The sequence below is a fragment of the Aotus nancymaae genome, unplaced genomic scaffold (genome assembly GCF_030222135.1).
Source record: "Aotus nancymaae isolate 86718 unplaced genomic scaffold, 86718_ANA_hifiasm-v0.15.2.pri h1tg000067l, whole genome shotgun sequence".
In the NCBI taxonomy this organism is placed as follows: domain Eukaryota; kingdom Metazoa; phylum Chordata; class Mammalia; order Primates; family Aotidae; genus Aotus; species Aotus nancymaae.
The window spans coordinates 20,013,027-20,038,362 of NW_026988482.1; the positions used below are offsets into that span (position 1 = coordinate 20,013,027).

Here is a 25,336-nt window from a genome sequence, read left to right on the forward strand (position 1 = left end):
CTGTTCTAAGGGCCAACCAAGTCTAGAGGCACAGATTTCAGAGCAAGGGAGTCACATGATGAAAAAGGAATGGTGGAATGGAGGGGGATGCTGGATGGGAGGATTATCTAGAACAATCAGGGTGAGTGACAGGGATGAAACAGAGTTAGGTCCAATGCTCTGGGCCTGGGTGACTGGAGGAACCAAAGCATTCTAGAGCTGGAAGTGACCTTAGAAGGGGTAATCTTGTGTAGCCATTCAGAACAGATTCGTGCCCTCCTGGGTGCGCAGTGAGTTCTTCCTCTCTTAGTTCTCTCAAGAGCTGGTTGTTGGAAAGAACGTAGCACCACCCACTCCTCTGCTATTGTCTTGCTTCCTCTCTCACCACGTGATTTCTGCACTTGCTGGCTCCTCTTTGCCTTCCGCCATGAGGGGACGCAGCCTGAGGCCCTCATCAGTTGCAGATGCTGGGCTTCATGCTTCTTTTACAGCCTGCAGAACCATGAGCCAAATAAACCTCCCATCTTCATAAATTACCCAGCCTTCTGTATTCCTTTGTAGCAACACAAATGGACTAAGACAGTACCCTCCCTATGGAGCAGTTTGTGTAGAGAGAAAAGGCCAGAAGGCCAAAGACTGAACCTTGAGTCCTGAGAGCAGGACCCAGGAGAAGGGGCAGTCAGTGGTGGGATGCAGCCCAGATGTGGTCGTGGTGATCAAGGACATGGTGGTGAAGGTGGTCAGTGCTGTCCCAGGGCATGGGCACTTGACTCTGATCTCCGCAGCCCCAATGCAGCATATTACAGATGGCTGCAAATTCTTTGACACCTCTTCCACTGAAATGGATAGGAGGAGTCTTTGCTTCCTTCACTTAGATCTGAGGAGGTTCTGTGACTGATTCCCCCATAGAATAGAATGAAAGTTCAGCTGGGCATGGTGGTGCACGCCTGTAGTCCCAGTTACTCCGGAGGCTGAAGCGGGAGGATTGCTTTAAACCCAGGGGTTCAAGGTTGCAGTGAGCTATGATCCTACCACTGCACTCCAGCCTGGGCGACAGAGTGAGACCTTGACTCCTAAAAAAAAAAAAAAAAAAAAAGGCCTTCTCTTCCTGGTTCTTCCCAGAGTTGGGAAAAGCTGGGTTGAGAGGGCAAAAACAAACAAACAAAAAGGAATAAAATGGAAGTAACGTCATGCCAGTGTCCAGGCCAGCCCTGAGAGACGGGCTGTTCTGACCTTTTGAATCTGGAGCACTCAGTCTTGGAACCCAGCCACTGCGTTGTGAAGAAGCCCCGTGCAGTGGTCCAAGTGACCAGGCGTGACAGCTCCCAGCCGGTAGCCAGCACTAACCTGCCAGCTGTGTCACAGAGCCCTCTGGAAAGTTGTGCTGCCCAAGCTGAGGCCACATGGAGCAGAGATATGCAGTCCCTGCTGAGCCCTGCTCTAAGTACAGATTTGTGAGCAAAACAAATGATTGTTAACTAAATTTTGGGGTGGCTCGTTATACAGCAGCATCTGGTTTTCCTGGTGGATTCAACCCAACATGGTTGGGTCTCTCCAAGTTCCTGGCAGATGGTGGGGGCCATGGGAACCTTCCTCTCTCACAGCTCTCCCTTTACTTTTGTTCTGGTGGCTGGTGACCTGCAGGTCAACTGTGGTCAGTGTTAGGGTGGCCCTGGGCCTCTACGGCAGTTGGTATTGGGAATGGTCACACAGGGGGGCCCGTGTTGCCCCAAGAAGAACAGAACAGAATGATCCCTGGCCTCTCAGTTACCCGTTGGCAACAGCTTCCATTCCTTCCACTGGCATACAGGTGGTGCCAAGGTGAGACTTGAAAATGAGTGGTGGCGAGACTCCAAGACTATTATTTTTATTTCTGGATGAAAACATCTGCTTCACACACTGCGTGGCATCACCTGAAGAGGGAAGAGCTTGTATCTCAAAGCCCGGCTTTCTGTGCCACACACAAATGAAGACAGCATCTGCCGAGCCCATGCTGAGCCTGTCGCAGTCAACGACTGGGAACCGGGGGCCTCTACTGAACCAGGCGACAAGTAGCCGAAGCATTTAAACAGTTTGATACTTGTTTTTTGGTACATCGGTTTATTTAAAAAAGCATAGGAAATGAATAAAATGCCACCTAAAAAGTATCTGCAATGAATAAATTATTTCCAGTGAAGCACTGCAGATCACACACACCGGTCCTCTAACCTTTACCAAGGCTATGGCTGGTGGGCGTGTGCTTGTCCCAGGTGACTCTTCCTTGAGACCTTTCCCTTCTGAGCAATGACCACAGCATTGGAGAGCAGTCCTGCACGTGCCGGCCTTCCCCGTAGGCATGGCTGGCTTGTAGTAGGCTTCAACAAATGGCACTTGACTATTTCCAGTGACCCTGAAATATTTTACATTAAGTGGCGCCTGGGCTTTAAAGAAAAGAGCCAGGGTTCCTCAGGCTGGGCCCCTTCACTGAGGCACAGATTCAGAAAATCCTGGTCTCAAGAGCCAGCAACTTGTCAGGAGTTTTGAGCCCTCGGCTGAAGGGAAATAGCCACATGGAGTTCTTGTATGTAACAGTGATGTTGGTGATATGACAAGTAGCCAGCTGAAGATGGCCAACCCCACCTTGGGTGGAATGCGGGGCACCTAGTCCTGCTTGGAAGGGGCTAGGAGGCTGGGGAAGGTCGAGAATGGAGGGCCAGAGCTCCACACCGTGACTTCAGATAAGGGCTCTTCAGTGAGGGAGGGAACCCACAGCCCTCCTTTGCCCTTTGTGAAGTGTCAGCACCTCTGCTCACAAGGCCAAGGTGAGGCACTGGGCAGGAACCAGACTTTCAGAAGAGAAAGGTGCCATAGGCAACGCCAAGGGCATCATTAAATATCTTGTCCTCTGGAAAGTGTTCAAGAGGCCTTGGAGTACACACCATTTAGGAGACTATAAAATTCCTTTCATTCAGGTCACATGAACAAGTTGAGGTGGTGCGTTTCCAAGCTGAATTCATTCGACACAATAAAGTATTGATTTTTTGAAGGAAGTTTTTGCCACAGAAATATTGAACTTGGGACTGTGCCGACAAGCTATAGCACAATCCCTCTCCTCACAGATTAGAGCAGGGACCACAAAGCAAACGTCCACAGGCGCTGGGCAGGTAATTGGTATAAATGAGGGTGTGGGGCTGGATGCGGTGGTTCACGCCTGTAATCCCAGCACTTTAGGAGGCTGAGGCAGGAGGACTGCTTGAGTCCAGGAGTTTGAGATCAGTCTGGGCAACATGGTGAAATCCTGTCTCTAGAATAAATACAAAATTAGGTGGGCATGGTGGCAAATGCCTGTGGTCCCAGCTACTCGAGAGGCTGAGGTGGGAGAATCGCTTGAGCCCAGGATGCAGAGGCTTCAGTGAGCCGAGATTGCACCATTGCACTCTAGCCTAGGCAGCAGAATGAGACTCTGTCTCAGATTAAAAAAAAAAAAAAAGAGGAATGTGAGGACATATTGGTCTCATGGTCTATTCACCTGATTAGAGATTAATCCCAATTTTTCCTTTTCATTACAAGAAATGCAACTTGCCGGGGCATTGATCAGTAGAAATAAACACTCAGCCTCATCGTGGGAGGCAATAGGGAGTAGTGTGGACTGCGGTGGCCTGGTGAAGTGGACACCACGTCTAAAGGCAGAGCTGCTGCCCAGCTCCAGCCCGTTGTTGCTGGGTGAGAATGTGAGTCCCAGCATGGCCAGATCTTCTGATCTGGATTGTTACGAAAACATTTTGGGCTGGGCATGGTGGTCCATGCCTGTAGCACTTCGGGAGGCAGAGGCAGGAGGATCACCTGAAATCAGGAGTTCGAGACCAGCCTGGCCAACATGGTGAAACCCCGTCTCTACTAAAAATACAAAAATTAGCTTGGCATGGTAGTGGGTGCCTGTAATCCCAGCTACTTGGGAGGCTGAGGCAGGAGAATTGCTTGAACCTGGGAGGCTGAAGTTGCAGTGAGCCGAAATTACATCACTACACTTCAGCCTGGGCAACAGAGCAAAATTCTGTCTCAAAAAAAAAGAAGAAAAGAAAGAAAAAAATTTTTTATAATTTTAAATGTTAGTAACTAATTCTTAAACAAAGACTTTGCAAGCCAAACCAAACATCGCTGTGGGCCGGATCATTTTGTAGCCTCTCCTGTGGGAGTCAGAGGCAGGAAGGTGCTATAGGCAGAATAACGGCACCCCAAAGATGTCCCTGTCCTAATCCCACCTGTGGCTATGTTGTCTTGCATGGTAAAAGGCTCTTCCAGTGTGAGGAAGGATCTTGAGATGGGGAGATGATCCTGGATCTTCCTGGTGGGTTTTGTAAATGAAAGAGGGAAGTGGAAGAGTCAGTGTCACAGTGATGCCATGTGAGAAAAACTTGACCAGCCAATGGAGCCTAAAAATACAGCCAGCCTCGAGAAGCTGGAAACGGCAAGGAATCGGCTTCTCCCTAGAGCCTTCAGAAGCAGCACAGTTCTGCTTCTTGATTTTCATTCAGGGACATCCATTTTGGAATTCTTATCCCCAAGACTGTAAGATCGTGTGTTGTTTTTAAGCTACCAAGTAATGGGTTTCAGTGGCAACAGAAAACGAATGCAGGGGGCCCCTGTCTGGTATATATTTAAAATTTTTAGGGGATGAGAATATTCTCTAAATTTCTCTTTAAATGTCAAAGTATTGCTGCAGCTGGGAGAACCACACATGGAAACTTGAGGAAATTTCTCTTATTGCTAGGACTGCAGGACAATGGGATTTAAGATGAATTTCCACAGTGGGATACCACAAGCCAACCTAGAAAATCAGGAAGTCTCTTATCAAAGCAGATATGCGTCAACGCTGCTCAAACACATACACCCTTTTCTGGCTGGAGAGGTTGTAAATTATTCCCACCTCCCGGGAACAGGCACACGTTTATCTAGTGGTTGGTAGAAGTCATATTCCAGGCATCCAAACCAGTTAGCATGAGCTGTTACTAGGTCAGGTGAAAAGAGCTAGGTGGTTATACATTTGATTTCTTAAATGCACAGGACCACCAAATAAATAATAATAAAAAGGCACATTGTCGTTTTCATCCCGGGGACCCCAATGAGAGTAGAGGCCTCAGGTAGGCTCCTCGGAACTGGAACTGTCGTCCTGAAGAGGGCAAGCCTCTGTTTAACACTCTGAATCCAGGGCTCGCTGTGACCCTGTCCTAGGTGACTCAGGCCTCGCTCCTCTCATTACAGGCTGGCTAACCACACAGGCTGAGTTGAGAAGGACATGAGCTGTCATGACTGTATCCAGATCAGAATTCATCATTTTCAATGTCTCGCCCTTAGAATGAGTCCACTGAGCAATGTGAAATTTGAGCAATGTGAAGTTGGTGGTGTCCAGAAAAACCCCTGCTGTTCCTTCTGTGTAATTCCTCTTCCATAGGATTTCTGGTTAGAGACACCGACGAGTGTCTCGGTGCCCTGCTTTATGAAACTCAGCGAAGTCTCTAGAATGTATGAGGTTATTCTGTTGGCTCCATAGGCTCCTGAGTGTTCAGCAAAGGAATGTCTGTGTCCTTGCTACTTACATCCCCATTGTTGGGGTGGGAGAAGGTGTACGGTTCACTCTCGGACTCAGGAGGGGAGCAAGGAGGCGGCTCCTCAGTGGTCAACTTTGCAGTTGGCGCCCTGGAGCATATGGCGGGTGGAGAGGGAGGGTGGACCCCCACGGCGCCCTGGAACGGCCGGTAGGTGTCCACCTCTGGCTGGAGGAAGGACCCGCCGGAATCCTGCAGCAGATGCCCATACACCATGGTGTCTTCGATGACCGCATACACGTGGGAGTCATTGTCCTTTCGGCCTTTTGGAAACTTTTTTGGCTGCCTCGGCATCTCGGTATTGATGTTGCCGTTGTAGACACCCACGGCAGGGCCCTTGTCTGTCTTCTTTTTCCTATTTGGAAAAAGGGAACAAGACAGAAGTCAGAAAGGAAAGAATCTCAGATGGCTACCATTGCTGTGGCCCTGCTAGAGCTTGGATTCTTCAGGGTTCTGACCACGCCTCCCCCAGATCCCTCAAACGGCTCAGCATTTGAAACGGAAACTACTGTCCTCAGTGAACATTTAGAAGAGGACAGAATTTGTCTCCAGGTTTCAAAGTGGAAACAGATCACAGGTGGTAGAAGAGTGGTTTAGACAGAGCACCTCTAACACTATCTGTGCTCAACTCGTTTTTGATAGATGTGGTGTGCAACGGCGGAGACATCGAACAATCCACTTACCCTCCTTTTACCGGAAACAGGCAGCGTCCCAGCCCTTCTAACCCACGTCAGGCTCAGGCGTGCCCAGGCCAACCTCCCAGCACGCTTACTACTTTGCCGTAGCTCGTGCTTTCTCTCTCTTTTGCATGGGGAAAGCTCTGACCATCTAGATTCTAAATGGTGATATACAAGACTCGGGAGGCCAGGTTGCATCTTAGTTTTCAGCATGAGATGGGGAGATAACTCAGCATTAGCAGAGACCCAGTGCCTCAGTAGTCACCTCCAATAGAGGAAAGAGCTAAAAAGAAGACAAAATTCAGGCTGCAGTGCCAGAGTTCTTCAATAACACTGTTAGCGTTTGGTTTTTAATGTTCCTTAGTACTTGGACGTGGACGGGCATCAGCGCTTGCTGCCACGGAAAACAAAGCTTTGCTCTCCATTTCCATGAACTAAACAGCAGGGAATGCTGACTTTTTAGCCGACCAGTGATGCAAATGGAGGACATTAGCTCAATTAGCGTAATGGACCATATAAGGCACAGGCTGGCAGTTCATAATTGTGGACAGGCTCTCTGTACTTTGCCGAGATAAAAATAAATCTGGTACCTTTAGCTTGTAACACTGAGCCTCTGGCCAGGACGATGGGTTCCTAAGGCTCCTGCCTGAAGCCTGGTAATGTTTGTCTCCACTAAAACTCTTGTCATGCTGTCCTGAAACTGACTGTTTATTTGCCTGAAGACAATCTCTTCAGTCCCCCCGCCCCCATAGAAGTGATTGTCTTGCTCATCACTATCCCCAGTACCTCAAAGAGTCCTAGTGCCCAGGCGACACTCAGGAAGTACCCGCTTAGTGAACAAGGTGGATGGCATTGTGCCTCCTCCTTCTCACTGCACAACCTGTCTGTCCTCCTACACCAGCTTGAGCATGAACGGGCCTTATGCAAACCTGCCAGCCAGCAGCCTCACACAAGCAAGGCCTGTAGCAAGGCTGGGCTGATGATTCTCAGGCCCAAACTGGAGCTGTTTTGAGATGAGGCAAGTGCTGGATCTCTTTCCTCGTCCAATTCCCTCCTGATAAGGAAGCTGGGGCCCAGTGTTAATGCCACGCTTCCCCAGCTGGGTGGGATATGCCGTGCACCCCAGATGGAAAATTCCCTGAGAGAAACAGTAACATGGTGTTTCCTTAAAAGAAGTCCTTTTCCCCGATGCGATATAGGTACAGCCGCTTCTCATGGAGAAAGACCTCCAGGAAGCCAGTCCTTCCTCATCAGCAGAGACATGTGGAGACAGTCTTGTTGTAGACCAGGAATTTCAGTTGTTTTCTCTAGTCCACAGTTAATTTTTAAAAAAGAATTTTTTGAGGTTGGCTTTTTGGAAGGTCAAATCATGCTAAGGAAAATAGCTCTCTCCTCTCTCCCATGGCTTTAATCAGAAATAGAAGCAAAATTTAAACAGTTTGGTGGCTGCATGGACTCTGTCAAAGGTCAGCGTTCCTCTTACCAAACAGAAGCTCAGCCAGATGCGGTGGCTCATGCCTGTAATCCCAACGCTTTGGGAAGCCGAGGCGGGAGGATCACTTGGGGTCAGGATTTCAAGAACAACCTGGCCAACAAGGTGGAACCCCATCGCTACAAAAATAAAAAGAAAAAGAAAAAAGAAAAAAATTAGCTGGGCATGGTGGTGTGCACCTGTAGTCCCAGCTACTCAGGAGGCTGAGGAAGGAGAATCACTTGAATCCAGGAGGCGGAGGCTGCAGTGAGCTGAGATTGTGCCACTGGCAACAGAGCAACAGTCTGTCTCAAAAATAAGTAAATAAACAAAACAGAAGTTGTCCTCCCGAGGGCATGGAAAGAGAGACTGAGGCAGTTAACTGGGTCTTCCTTCCTCTTGGCCACGGGCCCGGCCTCTATTACATATCTGGAGCCCAATAAACAAGCATAAAACAGTTTGTTTAAGAAACTGTAGGAGAACAAGCTGGGACAACACACATTTGTTCTCCTTAAGGTGACAGAGGGAATAGTTTCAGAGACGTGGTCTGGGAGAGCCTACGTGAGCATTTTCTTGCCAAGATCACCCTGGCTTGATCAACCTATTGAACAAACAGCAAGCCGCTTGCAGAGGACTTGTGCTAAGGCAGCTGCGCCAGGAACTACAGGTGAAAATGTCACATGTGTTTTTTGTCCCCCCTCACCCTCAGGCATGGGATTTTTTTTTTTCCTGAAAGCATGACTCACATCCAGCAATATTATTTAACATTGATCTTTGGCTGAAAAAATGGGAAGCAAGAAAACAAAGTCAGTAATTAACAATCCACCCAGTCTGTGTGATCTGAGGAGGCGTCAAATCAGATAAAGACTGTAAGAGATTCCACCTACTTCTTTTTCACACAGCAAATGATGAGTCCGAGGGCAAACAGCAGTAAGGCTCCACCTCCCACCACGGCGATGAGGATGACAGTCAAGTCTGTGAGCAGACATAAAGAGACAGATGAGGAGGCAGCTGGGGTTAGCTCTATGTTGAACTTGAGGCATCTCCAAAGGTGGCTGCCATCTCTCCAAAGGCGGAGCACCATACATGGGGCTCCTTGTGCGCACATGGGGCTCCTCATATCACAAGGTGTTTATTTCCTTTCCTCTTGGATCTGGGTCAGCCAATATAAGGCAACTGTGCCCGTTCTGGGCCTAACTTTTTAGAGGGTGTCAGCTTGCACTTTCTCTCTGAGGGAAAGCCAGCTACTATGTAAGAAGTCTGACTATGCTGAGACCACCATGCTGTGAGGAAGCCCAAGCTAACCATGTAGAGACTCCACAGGGGAAAAAACCAACCCAGCCAAAGGTGAGAACCAAGGCCCCAGACATATGTCTCCAGTTGAATTCTCCAACTCATCCTCTCTATATGTTCAAGGCTTCTGGCTGGGACCCAGATATCTTGGAGTGCAGACGAGCCACATTTCTGTGCCCTGTCTGAATTTCTGATCCATAGATTGTGGGTAAACAAAATGGTTATCGTTTAAGCCACCAAATTTTGGAGTAGTTTGTATGTAGCAATGAACAACTGAAACACACTGGGGGACCTACCGGATCGACTCCAAAAGCTACTCCTGGCCTAACCCAGGTATGTTCCACCGATTGCCACAGTCTGTCTTGGAGAAGAGAAGAGCAGAGGAGGGTAGGAGAAAGCAGGAAGTCAAAAGTCAGAAGTGAAGCAACTGAGGGGAGGGTTGTTTCGTTTGTGCCGTCCTTTTCCTGCAGCTGCACAGAGGAAAAGGAGAAGGAATCAGAGGGGACCCTGTACCAAACAGGGATTTGGAATGTCTTACTTGTTCACAAAGAAAACAAACGGTGAGATCCAAAAGAAAGAGGAATGGAAAGAAATGAGAGAAAGTGAATCTAAGAGAGGAAGAAAACCCAGGAGGTAACTGGGAGTGTGGAGAGGTTCCCACTTGTGCTTTTGGCTTCTACCAGTTCTCTTGTGGCTAACCAGTTGTATAGCTTGGGTGGACCCTCAATCACTCTGACCCCCAGAAAGGGGAAGGGAAAGAAGCAGCCTCCATGGTCCCTTTTGCTTCTGACACGGTGATGTGCTATGACCTTTGCTGAGTGAAGGGCGACATGGCCCACCACTGTCTGCCCTGCCACACCCGCACTCCCTTGCTTCAGTGGTGCCCATGACTCTGAGGAATAAAGGCAAACTCATCATCCTGGCTCCAAGGCCTCCCACTGAGGGTATTTCATGGATTCCGGTGTTTCACTGAGACTAAATAAAAAACCATGTACCTGTCAGCCTTTTCAAGTCCCCGTATTTTAATTCCCGACACTGAATCCCATGATACTTTTATGAGGTAGCTATTATTATCTACTCTCTGTAGAAGAGGAAGGTCATAGGTATGAAGAGACTTCCCCTATGTAAAAGAGAGATGAATGGTAAAAGATGCTGGTAGATTGACTAAAAAAACCTAGGCTGGCCAAAAGAATGCAGTCAAAGGGATGGTATGTGAGTTCCTAACCTAAAAATATCAAGAGACCTTACATGCCTCCTCGTCTCTTGTGGATCTTTCTGCCTCTGCCATGAAAACAGCCCAGGCTGGAGGATAAGAGACCACATAGAGTCAAGCCAAGTAATGTCAGTTGTCTCAGATAATCTTGACTGAGCCTCAGCCTTGTGAAAGCACCGAGCTAAGATTGGCAAAGTCTTCTAGCCAACCTGCAGCTGCCTGCAGGTGCATAAATGAGTGAGCCCAGATAAGACCAGCTCAGACCAGAATTGCCCAGCCACTGTTGGAGCAATAATAGAGGCTGCTTCTAAGCCGCTATGTTTTGGGGTGGTTTGTTATGCAGCACTATAGATGCAATAGCTGACTGATACATGGTCAGTCAGGACTCAATCTGTGTTTCTGGCTTGTCTTCAGGCTTGCTCCCTATCCTTCAGCTGACAATTTTCTGTTTATCACTGTCCCCAAAGACCCTGAAGGACCTTACCCACAGTCTTTGGGGTAAGCGTCACCCAGAAGAGCAGGTCTAGCTGCTTGCCGTTCACGGGGCTGCAGTTAGAGATGTTGACCCAGAAGCTGTGATGGTGGAAGCTTGGCTTGGGGAGCACATCCTCGTCCAGGCTGAAGATCTCCTCGGCCCGGGTACGCTGCTCCTGGATGATCATGAATGCACGCCCTGTCTGGCAGACCACACCGGTCCGCTCCTTGAAGAAAGTCAGGCAGGCCACCTGGTCTCTGGGCACGCTGATGTTCCAGGATACTGAGGTGAGGGATGGCAGGCCCCGGTCCCAGTTGGGGGTCCTCAGGTAGACCTTGCTTTTTGTGTCAGGGGTCACCGTGAAAACGCCTTCCTCTGTAGGAAAGGGAGGGAGACCCAGACAGATGTTGTTTCAATCAGTCAACATGGAGGGGAAAAGGAGCAGCGGAGGACACGAAGTGGAACTGTCCAGAACATTGCTGTCTAACAGAACTTTCTGCGATGATGGAAATGTTCCAGATCTGCACTGTCTGATAGGGTAGCCACTGGCTACACATGTCTGCCGAGGGCTACACATGTCCGCTGAGCCTTGAAATGTGCCCAGCATGACCAAAGAACTGCATTTTAAATTTGTTTCATATTAATTGGTTATTATTATTAATTATTTTTGAGACAGAGTCTCACTCTGTTGCCCAGGCTGGAATGCAGTGGCACAATCTTGGCTCACTGCAACCTCTACCTCAGGTTCAAACAATTCTCCTGCCTTAGCCTCCTGAGTAGCTGGGACTACAGGCATGCACCACCACACCCGGCTAATTTTTGTATTTTTAGTAGAGACAGGGTTTCACTATGTTGGCCAGGCTGGTCTTGAACTCCTGAGCTCAAGTGATCTGCCCACCTTGACCTTCCAAAGCGCTAGGATTACAGGCATGAGCCACTGTGCCCAGCCTCGTATTAATTTAAATTCAAATAGTTACACGTGGCTAGCACCACTGTATTGGTCAGTGCAGGAGCAGTCTCAGTCAGGGAGATACTCAGCACTTTTGAAAAAAACAGGCAAACAAAAACCAGAGCATTTCTGAAGGGAAGCTAGTGGTTATCTCAGCTGCCCCTCAGAAATGCTCTTAACATAGCTACTACCTTCACCTACTGCCATGCTCCAGGGTGGGACTGGTATATACTGATTTCTGTTTGAGAGATTAAAATATCTTCAGGTTCTGGGAAGATTTCAGGAACTGCAAAGCTGAAAGAGCTCCTGACATGTCAACTAATCCCTTCCTTACCTTCAGGAGAGATAAATCCCACACATTCCACACTGATGAGAATGTGTCTTATTTGCAAGACTCCTCAGAAGCAGTTTCTCTGGTAACCTTGGAGATATCAGGCAGCCTGGACGGACCTTAATCTTATGACCAAAGATTCTTCTCCCTCCCACTCCCACCTCTGAGAATAAGAGTATAAAATAAACACCAAACAAAGGTCTTGGTTCATTTTAAAGTGGCCTCTAACTTAATGTAACTGTTCTTGGAGCAACTTGTAATGGTGACTGTGACTTTTAAAATCAACCATGTAGAAGTCACGTCGTGAGCCATTTAGGCCTCATTTACTGCCTCGGAACATGGAGACCACGTGCAGCCTCCCGGGAGGGCTGGGTCTGCCGAGCCGTGCTGCTGTGGAACAGGACTCTGGCTCCGGAGACTCATCTCCCTCCCAACGCTCCTCCCTTTGTGCTCTCTGTACTGCATTCTGAATTGTAAAGGCAGAGCCATAAAAATGTCTGCCTAAGGATTTTCATGTCATTACCTTAAAAATCCAGGACTGGGGAATATTTGGCTATTTCTCATTTATGCCCTGCCTGCTTCCAAAAAAGACTCAAACCTGATTATGTGTTTTGCTGCCTACCAACCATTGCCTCCCACTGTCAGAAACATTTTTCTTATTTCCAATCTCGGGAATTTTCCATGCTAGGTTAATGGTAAAGTCAGGATTAGGACTCACTATCTTTCAAACTTCTTGTGCAAGGACCCGCATACTGGGCTATCCCTTCTCTCCGAACTGGCAGCTTAATTAAGATGATCACAAAACTAAAATAAAATGAACGCCCAAACTAAGGGGGCATGGACATGGGGGAGACCCCCCCCTTACCTTTGAAATAAGGTATAAAGGACACCGCCAGGCTCTGCCTGGAGGCCTCTTGCCGGAAGCTGGGGGCAAAAGTGCGAAGGGTCACTGAGACGTTCTGCTTCACTTGGATTTGCTCGATAGAGCCTCCCGGGCAGAAGGAGCCGAAGTACAGGTCCTGGCCGGGTACGGCACTGGCCACGAGGTAGCTGAAGCTGGTGCTGCAGGGCTTCTCATGAGTATGCTGCTGCAGCTTCTGGGCTGGCACCAGCACCAGGCTGAGCTTGTCCTTGGGCACCAGCAGCTTCCAGGAGAAGTCGTGCAGCTCCACGGGCAGCTGGAGGATGTCACCAGGCACCTGGAGCGGGTAGGACTTCCTCTGGCAATATCGGTGGTCTGTGCAGCCTGGAAGAAGTAGGGCATGGTAGCCACGCACACACGAGACCAGAAGGGCACCCTCCCCAGCTCACCCGACAGCCTGAGGCTGGGTGTCTGCGCGCTGCCTTGCTTTTCCCTTCCGTCTCTCTGCTCCCACCTTGCCCTCCACTTCTGGCTCCTCCATGCACCTTTTCTAGCGTTCCCTCCGCTCTCTCACATTCTTACTGTCTGCTAAACTGGCAGACAAACTTCTGGGGAGTATCCAGGGTTGAAATTTCCTTTCCCTTTTTGCTCAAGTTATTTCTTCTGTGTATCTGTGTCTTAGATGCTAAGTGTCATGGGGGCAGGGCACAGGTTTCACTCCACCCAGACTGTGGCCCAGTGTCAGTTGTGGGCAGTGGTTGGAGCTATGGGTGGCATTGGGGGGATCTCAGTTCACCTTCCAGTTCTGCCACTTTCTAACAGGGTGATCTTGGGCAACTACTTTGCCTCTTGTGACCTTAGCTCCTGCATTTGTAGAGACTTTAAGAGCACACATCAGAGGTCAGGGTAGCCCAGCAGGGAGGTGGCTGTTGGTTTACTGGCCTTCAGTCATCACAGGTTTTTTTTGTTTTTTTTTTGAGATGGAGTCTCGCTGGGTTGCCGGGCTGGAGTGCAGTGGTGCGATCTTGGCTCACTGCAACCTCCACCTTGCAGGTTCAAGAGATTCTCCTGCCTCAGCCTCTTAAGTAGCTGGGACTGCAGGCGTGCGCCACCATGCCTGGCTAATTTTTTTTTTTTGTATTTTTAGTAGAAATGGGCTTTCACCATGTTGGCCAGGATGGTCTCGATCTCTTGTGTGATCTGCCCACCTCGGCCTCCCAAAGTGCTGGGATTACAGGCATTAGCCACCGCACCCGGCCCATCAAACAGTTTTTAAGTGACTAGCACATGTCCAGCACAGGTGGGGCTAACTGGAAGAAAAATGGAACAAGCCAAAGTTATTGACTTCAGGAATCCTAGTCTTGTGCGAGAGAAGACAAGAGGGCAGTGAGTGCGGAAGCTGCAGGGAACAGGGATGGGAGAGGCTGGGGAAGGCTGAGCAACGGAGGGGAAGATTTCACAAGAGGAAGATTGGAAGCCTGGGCAGAGAGACATAAGGCTGGACATGGAGCAGTACGACGCACTTCTGCGGGCTGCAGGCTCCACCTGAGGCTGGTCCCACGGGGACGTGTCAACACTCGCTCCGTTTGCCTCTTGGTCACCTTTGCTCACCTGGACTGTGGGTGGGCATTTTGGATCCCACGATTTACAACCTACCCAGGGAACCCCACTAAGGCAAGGCAGGGAGAGAAGAGCCATCCATAGCCCGGGATGAATGCACTAATTCAGGGGCGTACTTATGGTTTTTTCCACATTCATCCACAGACGTGTGAGATCGTCACAAAGGAAGGAGATCTTGTGTTTGGAGCCAGATGTCAGGGTGAGGTTGGTACTGCAGGTCCGAGATTCCAGACACACAAAACAGCCAGGGACAAACTTGCGGCTCTGTTTGACGGGCCGTGGCTCGATGGTGAGTGACATGGCTCGCTCGTTACTCAAGTCAACCACGTAGATTTTATCTGAAACCACAAACAGAAAACAGGCACGAAGCATGGATCAGTGTGACCATAGAAAATGGCAAAAATTAGTAGAAAACCTCTCCTGAGGAAGAAAACGGCATATCACATCATGGATAGATAATGTTGGGAAAATGTATCATTAAGGCAACAGTACAATAGCTATAAAAGAAAGTTAAGAAGAAATAATGGACTTCATTGCAATAAAAACAGAAAGTAATTATAATGTGGAATAAACACAAATTATAAAAGCAAAAAAAGATTAAACATCTGACGATAGGTACCATAAATAACATTAAAGGACACGGGGCACACTGGGAGAAATGTTTGCAATATAGAGTGATGGAGCAGCTCACAGGAAAGGAGATATAAATGCCCAAATATTGAAACTACAGAAAGTTCTTAATGTCCCTTGTAATCAGAAAAAGCAAGTTAAAACAAAGTATTACTGTATCCCACTCTTCAGATTGGAGGGGCGGGGGGCGGAAATGTAGATATTTGGCCATATTGAAAGCTGGGGAGGCTACCGGAAGCAGGACCTCTCCGACACAGCTGGACGGGGCCGATGGAGGGAGCCTGGAATAGCCTATTACAGGAACATAGGAATTAGTAAAAGTGTAAAATCTTGTCCCTTCTTGGAACCAAACAGTGTGACATGGCCATGTGTGCCCACATTGCACTGCAGCACTGTGATTGTGGAAAACTAGAGGCCACCTTATACTAGAATAAACTATGGGGACATTCATGAATGGAATATTATGCAGCTATTAAAAAGAATGAGGGAGGCCAGCCGAGGTGGCTCATGCCTGTAATCCCAGCACTTTGTGAGGCCGAGGCAGGCAGATCATTCGAGGTAGGAGTTCGAGACCAACATGGTAAAACCCTGTCTCTAATAAAAATACAAAATTAGTTGGGCATGGTTGTATGTGCCTGTAATCCCAGCTACTTGGGAGGTTGAGGCAGGAGAATCGCTTGAACCCAGGAGGTGAAGGTTGCAGTGAGCCAAAATCGTGCCACTGAACTCCAGCCTGGATGACAGAGCAAGACTCTGTCTCAGAAAAAGAGGGAGATTTGGAAAGCTAAATATAATATTGTGCAAAACAGCAAGTTGTAGATAATATGTAGAGTATGATACAATGCAGATGGTAAAATCTCTCTATGAAACAAAATAGCTATTTATATGTACAGACTTACATATGCAGATAAAGAGAAAAAAGATCTGGAGAGAAATATGACAAATCCGTGACTGTGGTTACCCGAGGGGAGGAGCTTGGGAGTGGAGAGGATTTTAGCTTTGCCTGTAATATTTAAATTTCTAACAAGAACATATCTACCTATTTCTTGTATCATTTGGAAAAACTTTCTGATCATTGGTGATTTCTATAATTTTACCATTAGAAATAAATGAATAGCACTAGGCGTGGTGTCTCACACCTGTAATCCCAGCACTTTGGGAAGCTGAGGCAGGTGGATCACTTGAGGTCAAAAGTTTGAGACCAGCCTGGCCAACATGGTGAAACCTCGTCTCTACTAAATATACAAAAATTAGCCAGGCATGGTGGCGTGCTCCTGTAATCCCAGCTACTCGGGAGGCTGAGGCACAAGAATTGCTTGAACCTGAGAGGTGGAGGTTGCAGTGAGCCAAAACCATGCCTTTTTATTCCAGCCTGGGCAACAGAGCAAGACTGTCTTAAAAAAAAAAAAAATAGGGATACTTTTTCAACTCTTTAGAATAGATTACCAGATTACTTTATAAAAAAGTCATTTCACCTTTTAGTGTTATCCCTAGAAAGCACTACACCACAGATGCCTGGGGATCAACTTTGACTGAGTTGCTTTTGAATTTCATTCATTCTTCTTTTATATATAAAAAAAAATCAGATTAGGAAGGCGCCTGTGGAAAGTGGTGCTATCTTTGTAAGTCAAGGGTGTTGACAATATCACCCGACAGTGCCAGCGAATGCATTCAATTCTAGCTGGGAAAGCTCTGTTGCCCAAAAAGGCCTGTAAACTTCCTTCTTCCTCGTAACAGGAACCATATAATTGGTGGAATTGCTCCTTTTGAACTGGCTGCTGGGGAGCTCAGTGTCAAATTAGAAGCACAATTAAGACAATGTTTTATGGCTATCATATCTGTTATTGCTTTGTGTAGTTCATGGCGTCTATTTGCCACGTAAATTTTGACATTGTATCCAGTAGTGCTTTAGTTAGAGAGATGCCAAGTCTAGAGCTGAAGTACATATTCTAATGCTGCTAACTTAAATATAATTTGATTTAGAAAACAGTCACCTTTTCAATCACCTAGCCCCGCATTCACCTCATTTCTTTTCTTTTTTCTTTTTTTTTTTTGAAACGGAGTTTCACTGCGTCTCCCAAGGCTGGAGTGCAATGGTGCTATCTCAGCTCACTGCAACCTCCGCCTCCTGGGTTCAAGCAATTCTCTTGCCTCGGCCTCCTGAGTAGCTGGGATTACAGGCACGCACCACCACACCTGGCTAATTTTTGTATTTTGTTTTTTAGTAGGGACAGTGTTTTGCCATGTTGGCCAGGCTGGTCTCAAACTCTACCCACCTCGGTCTCTCAAAGTGCTGGGATTACAGGCATGAGCCACCGCGCCCAGCACATTCAACTCATTTCTTACTGTCCTTCAAAACTCACCTTCATTGTTACCTCCAGGACAGCCCCCCGCCACCCCAAAGCCGGGTTAGGAGCCCCTCTGTTTCTGCAGTCCCTGCTTACCTTTACGAAGGCCCAGCCTGTAGTCTCCCCACCCACTCTTTCCTCATTTGCATCTTTCTAAAACCATGCATGCACATACTTTAAAGCAGACGTTCTCAGTCTTTATTATTATCATTATTATTTGGGACAAGGTCGCACCCTGTCACCCAGGCTGGAGTGCAGTGGCGTGATCATGGCTCACTGCAGCCGCATCCTCCCAGGTTCAAGCGATTCTCCTGCTTTAACCTCCTGAGTAGCTGAGGCTACAGGTGTGTGCCACCATGCCTGGCTAATTCTTTTAAATTTTTTGTAAAGATGGGGTGTCACTATGTTGCCTAGACTAGTCTTGAACTTCTAAGCTCAAGCGATCCTCCTGCCTTGGCCTCCCGAAGTGTTGGGATTACAGATGTGAGCCACCGCGCCTGGCCTTCAGCCTTCTGAGCGGGATGGTTCTTTGTTGTGGGCTGTCCTGTGCACTGTGGGATGTTTAGCAGCATCCCTGGCCTCTGCCCACTAGATGCCAGCAAGACATCCCCTCTTCACGGACAACCAAAACATCTCCAGACATTGTCAGATATGTCCCGGGGGGCAACACTGCTCCCAGTTGAGAACCACTGGCTTAAAGAATCAAATAGTTTGAGACGTTTCATTACGAAAACAAAACTCCCCCCATACCTTTCCACCACTCCCCAGAACAACAACTTTCAACTCTTCTAGCAGCCTATTTATTTATCTATTTTGAGACAGAGTCTTGCTTTGCCGCCCAGGTTGGAGTGCAGTGGTGCGATCCCAGCTCACTGCAACCTCTGCCTCCCGCGTTAAAGCAATTCTTGTGCCTCTGCCTCCTGAGGAGCTGGGACCACAGGCATGTGCCACCATGCCTGGCTAAATTTTTTTTTTTTGTATTTTTAGTAGAGTTTTGCCACATTGGCCAGGCTGGTCTCAAACTCCTGGCCTCAAGTGATCTGCCCACCTTAGCCTCCCAAAGCAGCAGGCTCTTTTAAGAATTACCTTCATATCACTCAATAACACGCTCTGTTCCATTGCTGCCTATGGATCTTTCAGTTTCAGGCACTGTCTATTGGCTTCCCACTAAGAAAAATATGGCTTTCTCCTCCTTCACCCCACACCCCCTCCACACCCCACACCCTCTCCACACCCCACACCCCCTCCACACCCCACACCCCCTCCACACCCCACACCCCCTCTACACCCCACACCCCCTCCACACCCCACACCCCCTCCACACCCCACACCCCCTCTACATCCCACACCCCCTCCACATCCCACACCCCCTCCACACCCCACACCCCCTCCACACCCCACCCCCTCCACACCCCACACCCCCTCCACACCCCACACCCCCTCTACACCCCACACCCCCTCCACACCCCACCCCCTCCACACCCCACACCCCCTCCACACCCCACACCCCCTCCACATCCCACACCCCCTCCACACCCCACACCCTCTCCACACCCCACACCCCCTCCACATCCCACACCCCCTCCACATCCCACACCCCCTCCACACCCCACACCCCTCCACACCCCACACCCCCTCCACACCCCACACCCCCTCCACACCCCACACCCCCTCCACACCCCATCCCCTCCACACCCCACACCCCCTCCACACCCCACACTCCCTCTATATCCCACACCCCCTCCACACCCCACACCCCATCCACATCCCACACCCCCTCCACACCCCACACCCCGTCCACATCCCACAGACTAGCGAACACTCACACCACACACATTTCCCATTCCCATTCCCTCATCTTCCTGATAGCGTGACATTTCAGTTAGATCCTCATTCTGTGTTTATGTTATCATGGCTATGTGGTGATATTAACAGAGTGTTTAGGTTGTCATACTATAATGCACACTATAATTACTTTTTCTTTCCGCACAAAATGTTGTGTTCCCTGGAGTTAATTATTGTCATTTTAATAATTTCCTTAGTTTCTATGTACTTATCAGAAATTTGACACCAAACTCTCTCCCACTTGTATAAATGTCCTTTCAATAAATTTAAAAACATTAGGTACTTCCTCAACTTCTGAAGAAATCGCTCCAGAGCTTTTCAAGGCTCTAATCTAAAGGGGCTGCTCTCGATGCCTGGTGCCCAGGTGTGGTCCTGCATCTTCTTCACTGTCATCCTGGAATTCCCTCTGCTTCTCTTTTGGACTAGATCCTGGGCTTCCTGGATCTAACTTTTTCTTTGATTTTTACTTTCTTTTTAGGTGGATTACAGCCTTCAGTTGCTTCCTGAGAAAGTATATATGGTCTAAAATGTCTTTATTCTACCTTCATACTAATTGTTTGGCTTGGTATAAAATTCTAGGTTGGAAATAATATTCCTCCAGAATTTTGAAGATCTTGCTCCATTGTTTTATAATTCCCAGTGTTGCTGATGTTTATTGCCATTTGGTTTCTTCTTCCTTTGTATAAAACTTTTTTACCTCTTCTCTGGAAGCTTGCAGGGTCTCTGTGTCCCTGATGTTCTGAAATTTTACAATACTGTGCCTTGGTGTGGGTCTATTTGTATCCATTGTGTTTGGCGGACCCTTCCAATTGGCAACTCATATTCCTCAGTCCTGGAAAATGTTCCTGAAATATTTTTTGATGATTCCCTCTCCTTCATTTTTTCTCTCTAAAACTCCTTTTATTTATTTGGATACTGGGCCTCCCTGACTGGTCCCTGAATTTTATATTTTCTCTTCCTTTCTATCTCACCAGCTTTTTCTTCACTCCACTTTCTGGGAGATATTTTCATTTTTACCTTTCAGCCCTTTTGACTCTTTTATTTCTGCTAACATATTTTTAATCTCCAAGAGTTCCTTTGGACTTTATCCTGAAAGCCCTTTTTGAAAATTACAACCTGTTCCTTTTACATAAATGCAGCATCTCTTCTTGTTAACTTGAGGGTCTTGATCACTGATTTTGTTTTAGTTTTTTCTCCCTCTGTAGTCTCTGTTTCCTCCAAGTGGCTTTTCTTCTCATTTGTTTTAGTCTTTGTATTTTTCATTAGCTATCATCAGGTGTCTAGGGATCTATACACTGCTTTTATTGAAAGTGAGGCACTAATGATTTGGAATAGCTCTGCTTGTTGATGGGACTTCTCGTTAGGGTGATATGACTGGGCTGCTTCCTGGGGAGCCCATAACATCAGTATCTTTGGGTCTTTCCTCTTAGGTTGGTCGGATGCCCCAGAGAAGAACTCATCCTCTACCGAAGGGAAGAAACATACCCATGGGCACCAGTGAAGGAAGGATGGAGCCTCATGGGCAGTACTTCAATTTTACTTGATCCCCCATATTCAGCTTAGCACCTCCACCTTCAATGTGACTGAGATCTTTGGTGCAGGGACTCTTGTCTCCGGAAAAGAAACTTCTGTCTTCTAAGGGAAGAGCAGCTGTCTGCCTGCTTGCTGGCAAGGAGATGATCTGGGGCTCTAGTGGCTCTCACACCTTAGCCCCACATTTGCCCCCATTTCTGGAGGAGACTTGCTGCCACCTGTTGAGGCTTTGCAGGACAAACCAGATTTCTTCTTGGTTTATCCCATTGTCAGTTTAGGATTCTGCCCTTTCATGTCTGCTGGATCGGTTACCACCTTTCTCCTTTATGAAATGTTATGATATTGTTTCCTTTCCGTTTCTCTTTTTCATTGAATTTTATGCCTTTAAAAATATTTTTAAAAATGGAACCAGGGATAACATGGGGAGAAAGGCCAGATATAGGTGATTGGGGGGAGGGATGGAGGCAGCAAACCACCTTGCCATGTAAGTACCTATGCAACAACCCTGCATGATCTGCACATGTACCTCAGAACCTAAAGTACAAAAAAAAATTGTACCTTAAAATGTTTTAAAATGTTCTAAGAAAACCCATTACAGTAGGGTGTATGAAGGGAGCAAAGCTAACTTTAACGAGAAATCATGATTTTCCTTTTACTTATTCATCTTTCCCACCAGAATGTGAACTTCCTGGCTCTCCATAACTGGTGTATGGCAGAGGATCAATTACTATGTTAGGCTGTTCATCCTCGTAATGCCCTTGAGAGGGAGAGTGTAAATCAGCTGAGGCTAAATTATGCTGCAGCAACAAAGGATCCCCAACTCTGAATGGTTAGAATAACGATGGTTTATTTCTTGTTCACCTTACATATCCATTGTGAGCTGGCTGCAGCTCTGGGTTACGTCTTCTGAATTCCAGATCCAAGGTGAAGAAGCCTCTATTTGTGACACAGCAGTCTTGTGACAGAGTTTGAAAACGTGAACCACACGATGAGTGCTGAGGCTTCTCTCGGAAGCGGCATGCTCACTTCTGTTTACATCTCATTGACCAGAGCAAACCCATGTGGCCAAGGCTGTGGTCAATGCGGTACCAAGTGCAATCCTCCCTCGGGAGGGGTGGTGAATATTTTAGAACAAAAACTCAATCTAACACAGTAGGCACGATCACTCCCATTTCGCAGACAGAGAATCTAAGGCTAGGAAGTGGTAAGACTGGCATTGAAGTGGACATCTTTCTGATTACAAAGCCTGTGCTCTTTCTATGATGCTTACTGCTTTCTTAGACCCAACTGCCTCTCCTCTAGCTTAGTGGCTGCACTGAGGAGACAAGAAATTGGGTGAGCCCTGGGACTGGCTTCATGCCACTCACTTATAGATGACACACTCATGGAAAAACCCTGCCAACTGCCATCCAGTTTTAAGATGATAGTGAAGCTGTTCCTTGATGTGCTCTAGAAGTGTATTAAATGTGGTCATGTGCTGGGTCATGTGCCAGCTAATTTTGTATTTTTTGTAGAGATGGGGTTTCACCATGTTGGTCAGGCTGGTCTTGAACTCCTGACCTCAGGTAATCTGCCTGCCTCAGCCTCCCAAAGTGCTGGGATTACAGGTGTGAGCCACCACACCCAGTCTTCCTTTTTTTTTTTTTTTGACAAATAATTTATACATAGGTCTGTCATAAAAGAATTGTGAAGTGAAAAAAGAAAAAAAGAAAAGAGAAAAAAGAAAAGAAAAAAGAAAAAAGAATTTGCACATAATAAAAAACACATCTTAAGTGTTCAGTGTGATGCGTTTGTATAACTTTGTTATATCCACTGTATCAATCATCCGAAGAAAGATCTAGAACATTCCTAGTATCCCAGAGTTTCCTTTGTGTCCTTTTCCAGTCAATTCCCTCCAATTTCCCATCCTCTAAAAGGCAACCATTTTCTCATTTCCATCACTGCAGATTCTGGCTGCCCTGGAACTTCATAGAAATGGAATCGTACCGTATGTACTCTTTTGTCTCTGGCTTTTTTTCTCTCTGCAGAATGATGTTTTTTGGGCTCATCCATGTTGTTGTGGATATGTCATTCTTTCCCTTGTTATTCCTGAATAGTACTCCATGAATGAGCACATCACATTTATTTATCCATTTTTCTATTGGTGATTTAGGTTGTTTTCAGTTTTTGACTTTTGTGAATAAGACTGCTATTACTATTCTTTTGCAAGTGTTTGAGTAGACACGTAGTTCCCTTTCTCTTGAGTAAACACCTCGGTGGGTCACAGGTAGGTGCTGTGCTTTGAATATGGTTTGCTCCCACCCAACTTCACACTGAGGTGTGGTCGGTCCCCAGTGGGGCAATGTGACTTTAAGAGGTGATTAGGTTGTTAAAATAGATTAATCTCTTTCTCACAAGACGGGGTTAGTTCCATGCGAGTGGATTAGTTCTCACAAGAGTGGGCTGTTATAAAGCCAGGCTTCCTCTCATGTTTTCATCTTTTCCCCACATGCTCACTTCCCTTGCCACTCCTCTGCTATATTATAGCACAGCAAGAGGCTCTCACCAGAAGCTGAGCAGATGCTGGTGCCATGCTTCTTGGGCTTTCCAGCCACCAGAATTGTGAGCCAAATAAACCTCTTTTCTTTATAAATTACCTAGTCTCAGGTATTCTGTTATGGCAACATTAAACGGACTACAAGAATAGGTGAAAGTTTAACTTCATGAGAGTCCTCCAGACAGTTCTCCCAGGCGGTCACATTGTTTGACACTCCCACAAGCACTGCATTAGAGTTCTGTTGTGAACTCTAATCCCCCCATTCTCAACCATCATTGGATGTTCTCAGTCTTTCTTGTTTTAGCTATTTTAGTGGGTGTGAAATGCTATTGTGGTTTTACAGTTTACATTTCTTTTGGAAATTATTGTATAATAATCAGGTGGACTGTGGTGAGACACCTCACGTCCCAGCCAAAACAGAAGTGCAGCTTATTGATTCTGGGGGCAAAACAGACCTCCTGTTACGAGGAGGCTCTCTGTAGTACCACACTTCACTCCACTTTCTATCTTGCATCTGCATCCCGTTCATTAGTCATTTTACATGTGTTCTTTCCACACTTTTTTTGGTTGGATCTCAAAATAACCCAAAGAACCTGAGGGGTAGACACAGTTAATTTCTCTGCTGCCTACAGAATGTTTTCATATGTGGCTTCAGCAGGCAAAACAAGGTGGAAATGTGCAGCCCTCACCTCTCACAGATGGGTGTTTTAAATGTGAAATTACCTATTAACATTCATAAATCCATGGCAAGCCAAGGCAGATCCTTACTCAGTGTGCTCTGCGTGCTTTGAAAAGTTGTCTTAGCTCATCTTCACAACATGGGGGGAAGGAGGAATGACTATTGTTATTTTACAGCCGAGAAGGGTGCAAATTAACTGCTCAGTATTCCCTAAAAAGGGGCAGATCTGTGATCTGGACAGTTTCCTGCCTTGAAAGAATCCCACAGTTTTTCTACAACATTGCAGATGCCTTCATATAAAAAACATTTGAGCCTGACGTCTAACCCCTACCCTGCACCAAAAGAAAACCCTTCCCTATTTATTAGTTATTGACACTGTTTTAAAAGTCACACTAGGGAACCTTTGAAGGGATTAGGTTACCCACTAATGTTTCATAAAGGCCCCTAATCATTTTTGTGGTATCTATAGAGAGAAATTTCTTTTTTGAAATGGACCCCATGGGAATAAGTCAAAGGCCACAATACCTATCAACTCTGGCAGGACAAATTTAAGACTCATGGAACACAAGTTACCCAACAACAACAAAAAACAATAAGCAAAAACAAATTCAGTAATTATTTAAAGGTTCCAGGTAGCTTCTGGGGGTTATAAAAGCCAAAAAGCATCAATGTAACTGCTTCCACAACCAGCATCTACCCAGAGTGGTTAACGAAAGCATCCTGTGTAGCACACTGGAAATGCACGGCTGCTTTTCATATGTGACTCATGATCACCCAGAAGCCCACGGGTTTTGCAGATAATAGTTCGGTATTTTCAGGAAAGCAAACATATTTTCCAAAAGCTAGAGGAGGATGCATAAGGCAGAAGGCCTCCCTAAAGAGCATAATATAGATGGGTAGAATACTGTACCATTAACTCATATAATCGTTATCAGCAGGGCCACTTGAACCTTTAGAAATTAAACAAAAGAGAAACCAGCTGCATGATGAAAGTGGTAATAACACCAGGCATGACATGGTAATATTGTGCTATCAAAAAAGAAAGGAGAGGGTGCATCATGGAGCACTTGAAAACAAGATTTGCTTGGTGGAGATGAACATGAACCGAGCTCTCAGACATCCCTGGGTTGCACACTGTGGGCAGCTTAAGCCATCACTGCTCACACATGTCATCACAGATGGCCACATCCATTATTCTTCAGTTCCTGGGTAATCGTACATGACTCAACTTAAAACACAGGATGTTTGTGGTCCAGCCATGGAAAAACATTCCCTACAGGAGTTCTCAGGGTCTAGTTTGAACCTACCTG

The 25,336-nt window shown here is 46.9% G+C and overlaps 1 protein-coding gene across 3 annotated transcripts in view; it reads right to left on the minus strand.

Moving 5' to 3' along the window:
• Positions 1-2,059: 2,059 nt before the first annotated feature.
• The window catches only part of CDCP1 (CUB domain containing protein 1), a 62,778-nt gene continuing 39,501 nt past the window's right edge, over positions 2,060-25,336 (minus strand). For all 3 annotated transcript variants that reach the window (XM_012470766.2, XM_064366993.1, XM_012470767.2), the window contains exons 5-9: positions 14,572-14,793; positions 12,839-13,219; positions 10,703-11,068; positions 8,600-8,687; positions 2,060-5,919 (exon numbers count right to left, since the gene is read on the minus strand). In XM_012470766.2, the coding sequence (XP_012326189.2) occupies positions 5,490-5,919; positions 8,600-8,687; positions 10,703-11,068; positions 12,839-13,219; positions 14,572-14,793 (1,487 nt within the window). In that variant the 3' untranslated portion in view covers positions 2,060-5,489. The remainder of the gene's footprint in view (positions 5,920-8,599; positions 8,688-10,702; positions 11,069-12,838; positions 13,220-14,571; positions 14,794-25,336) is intronic.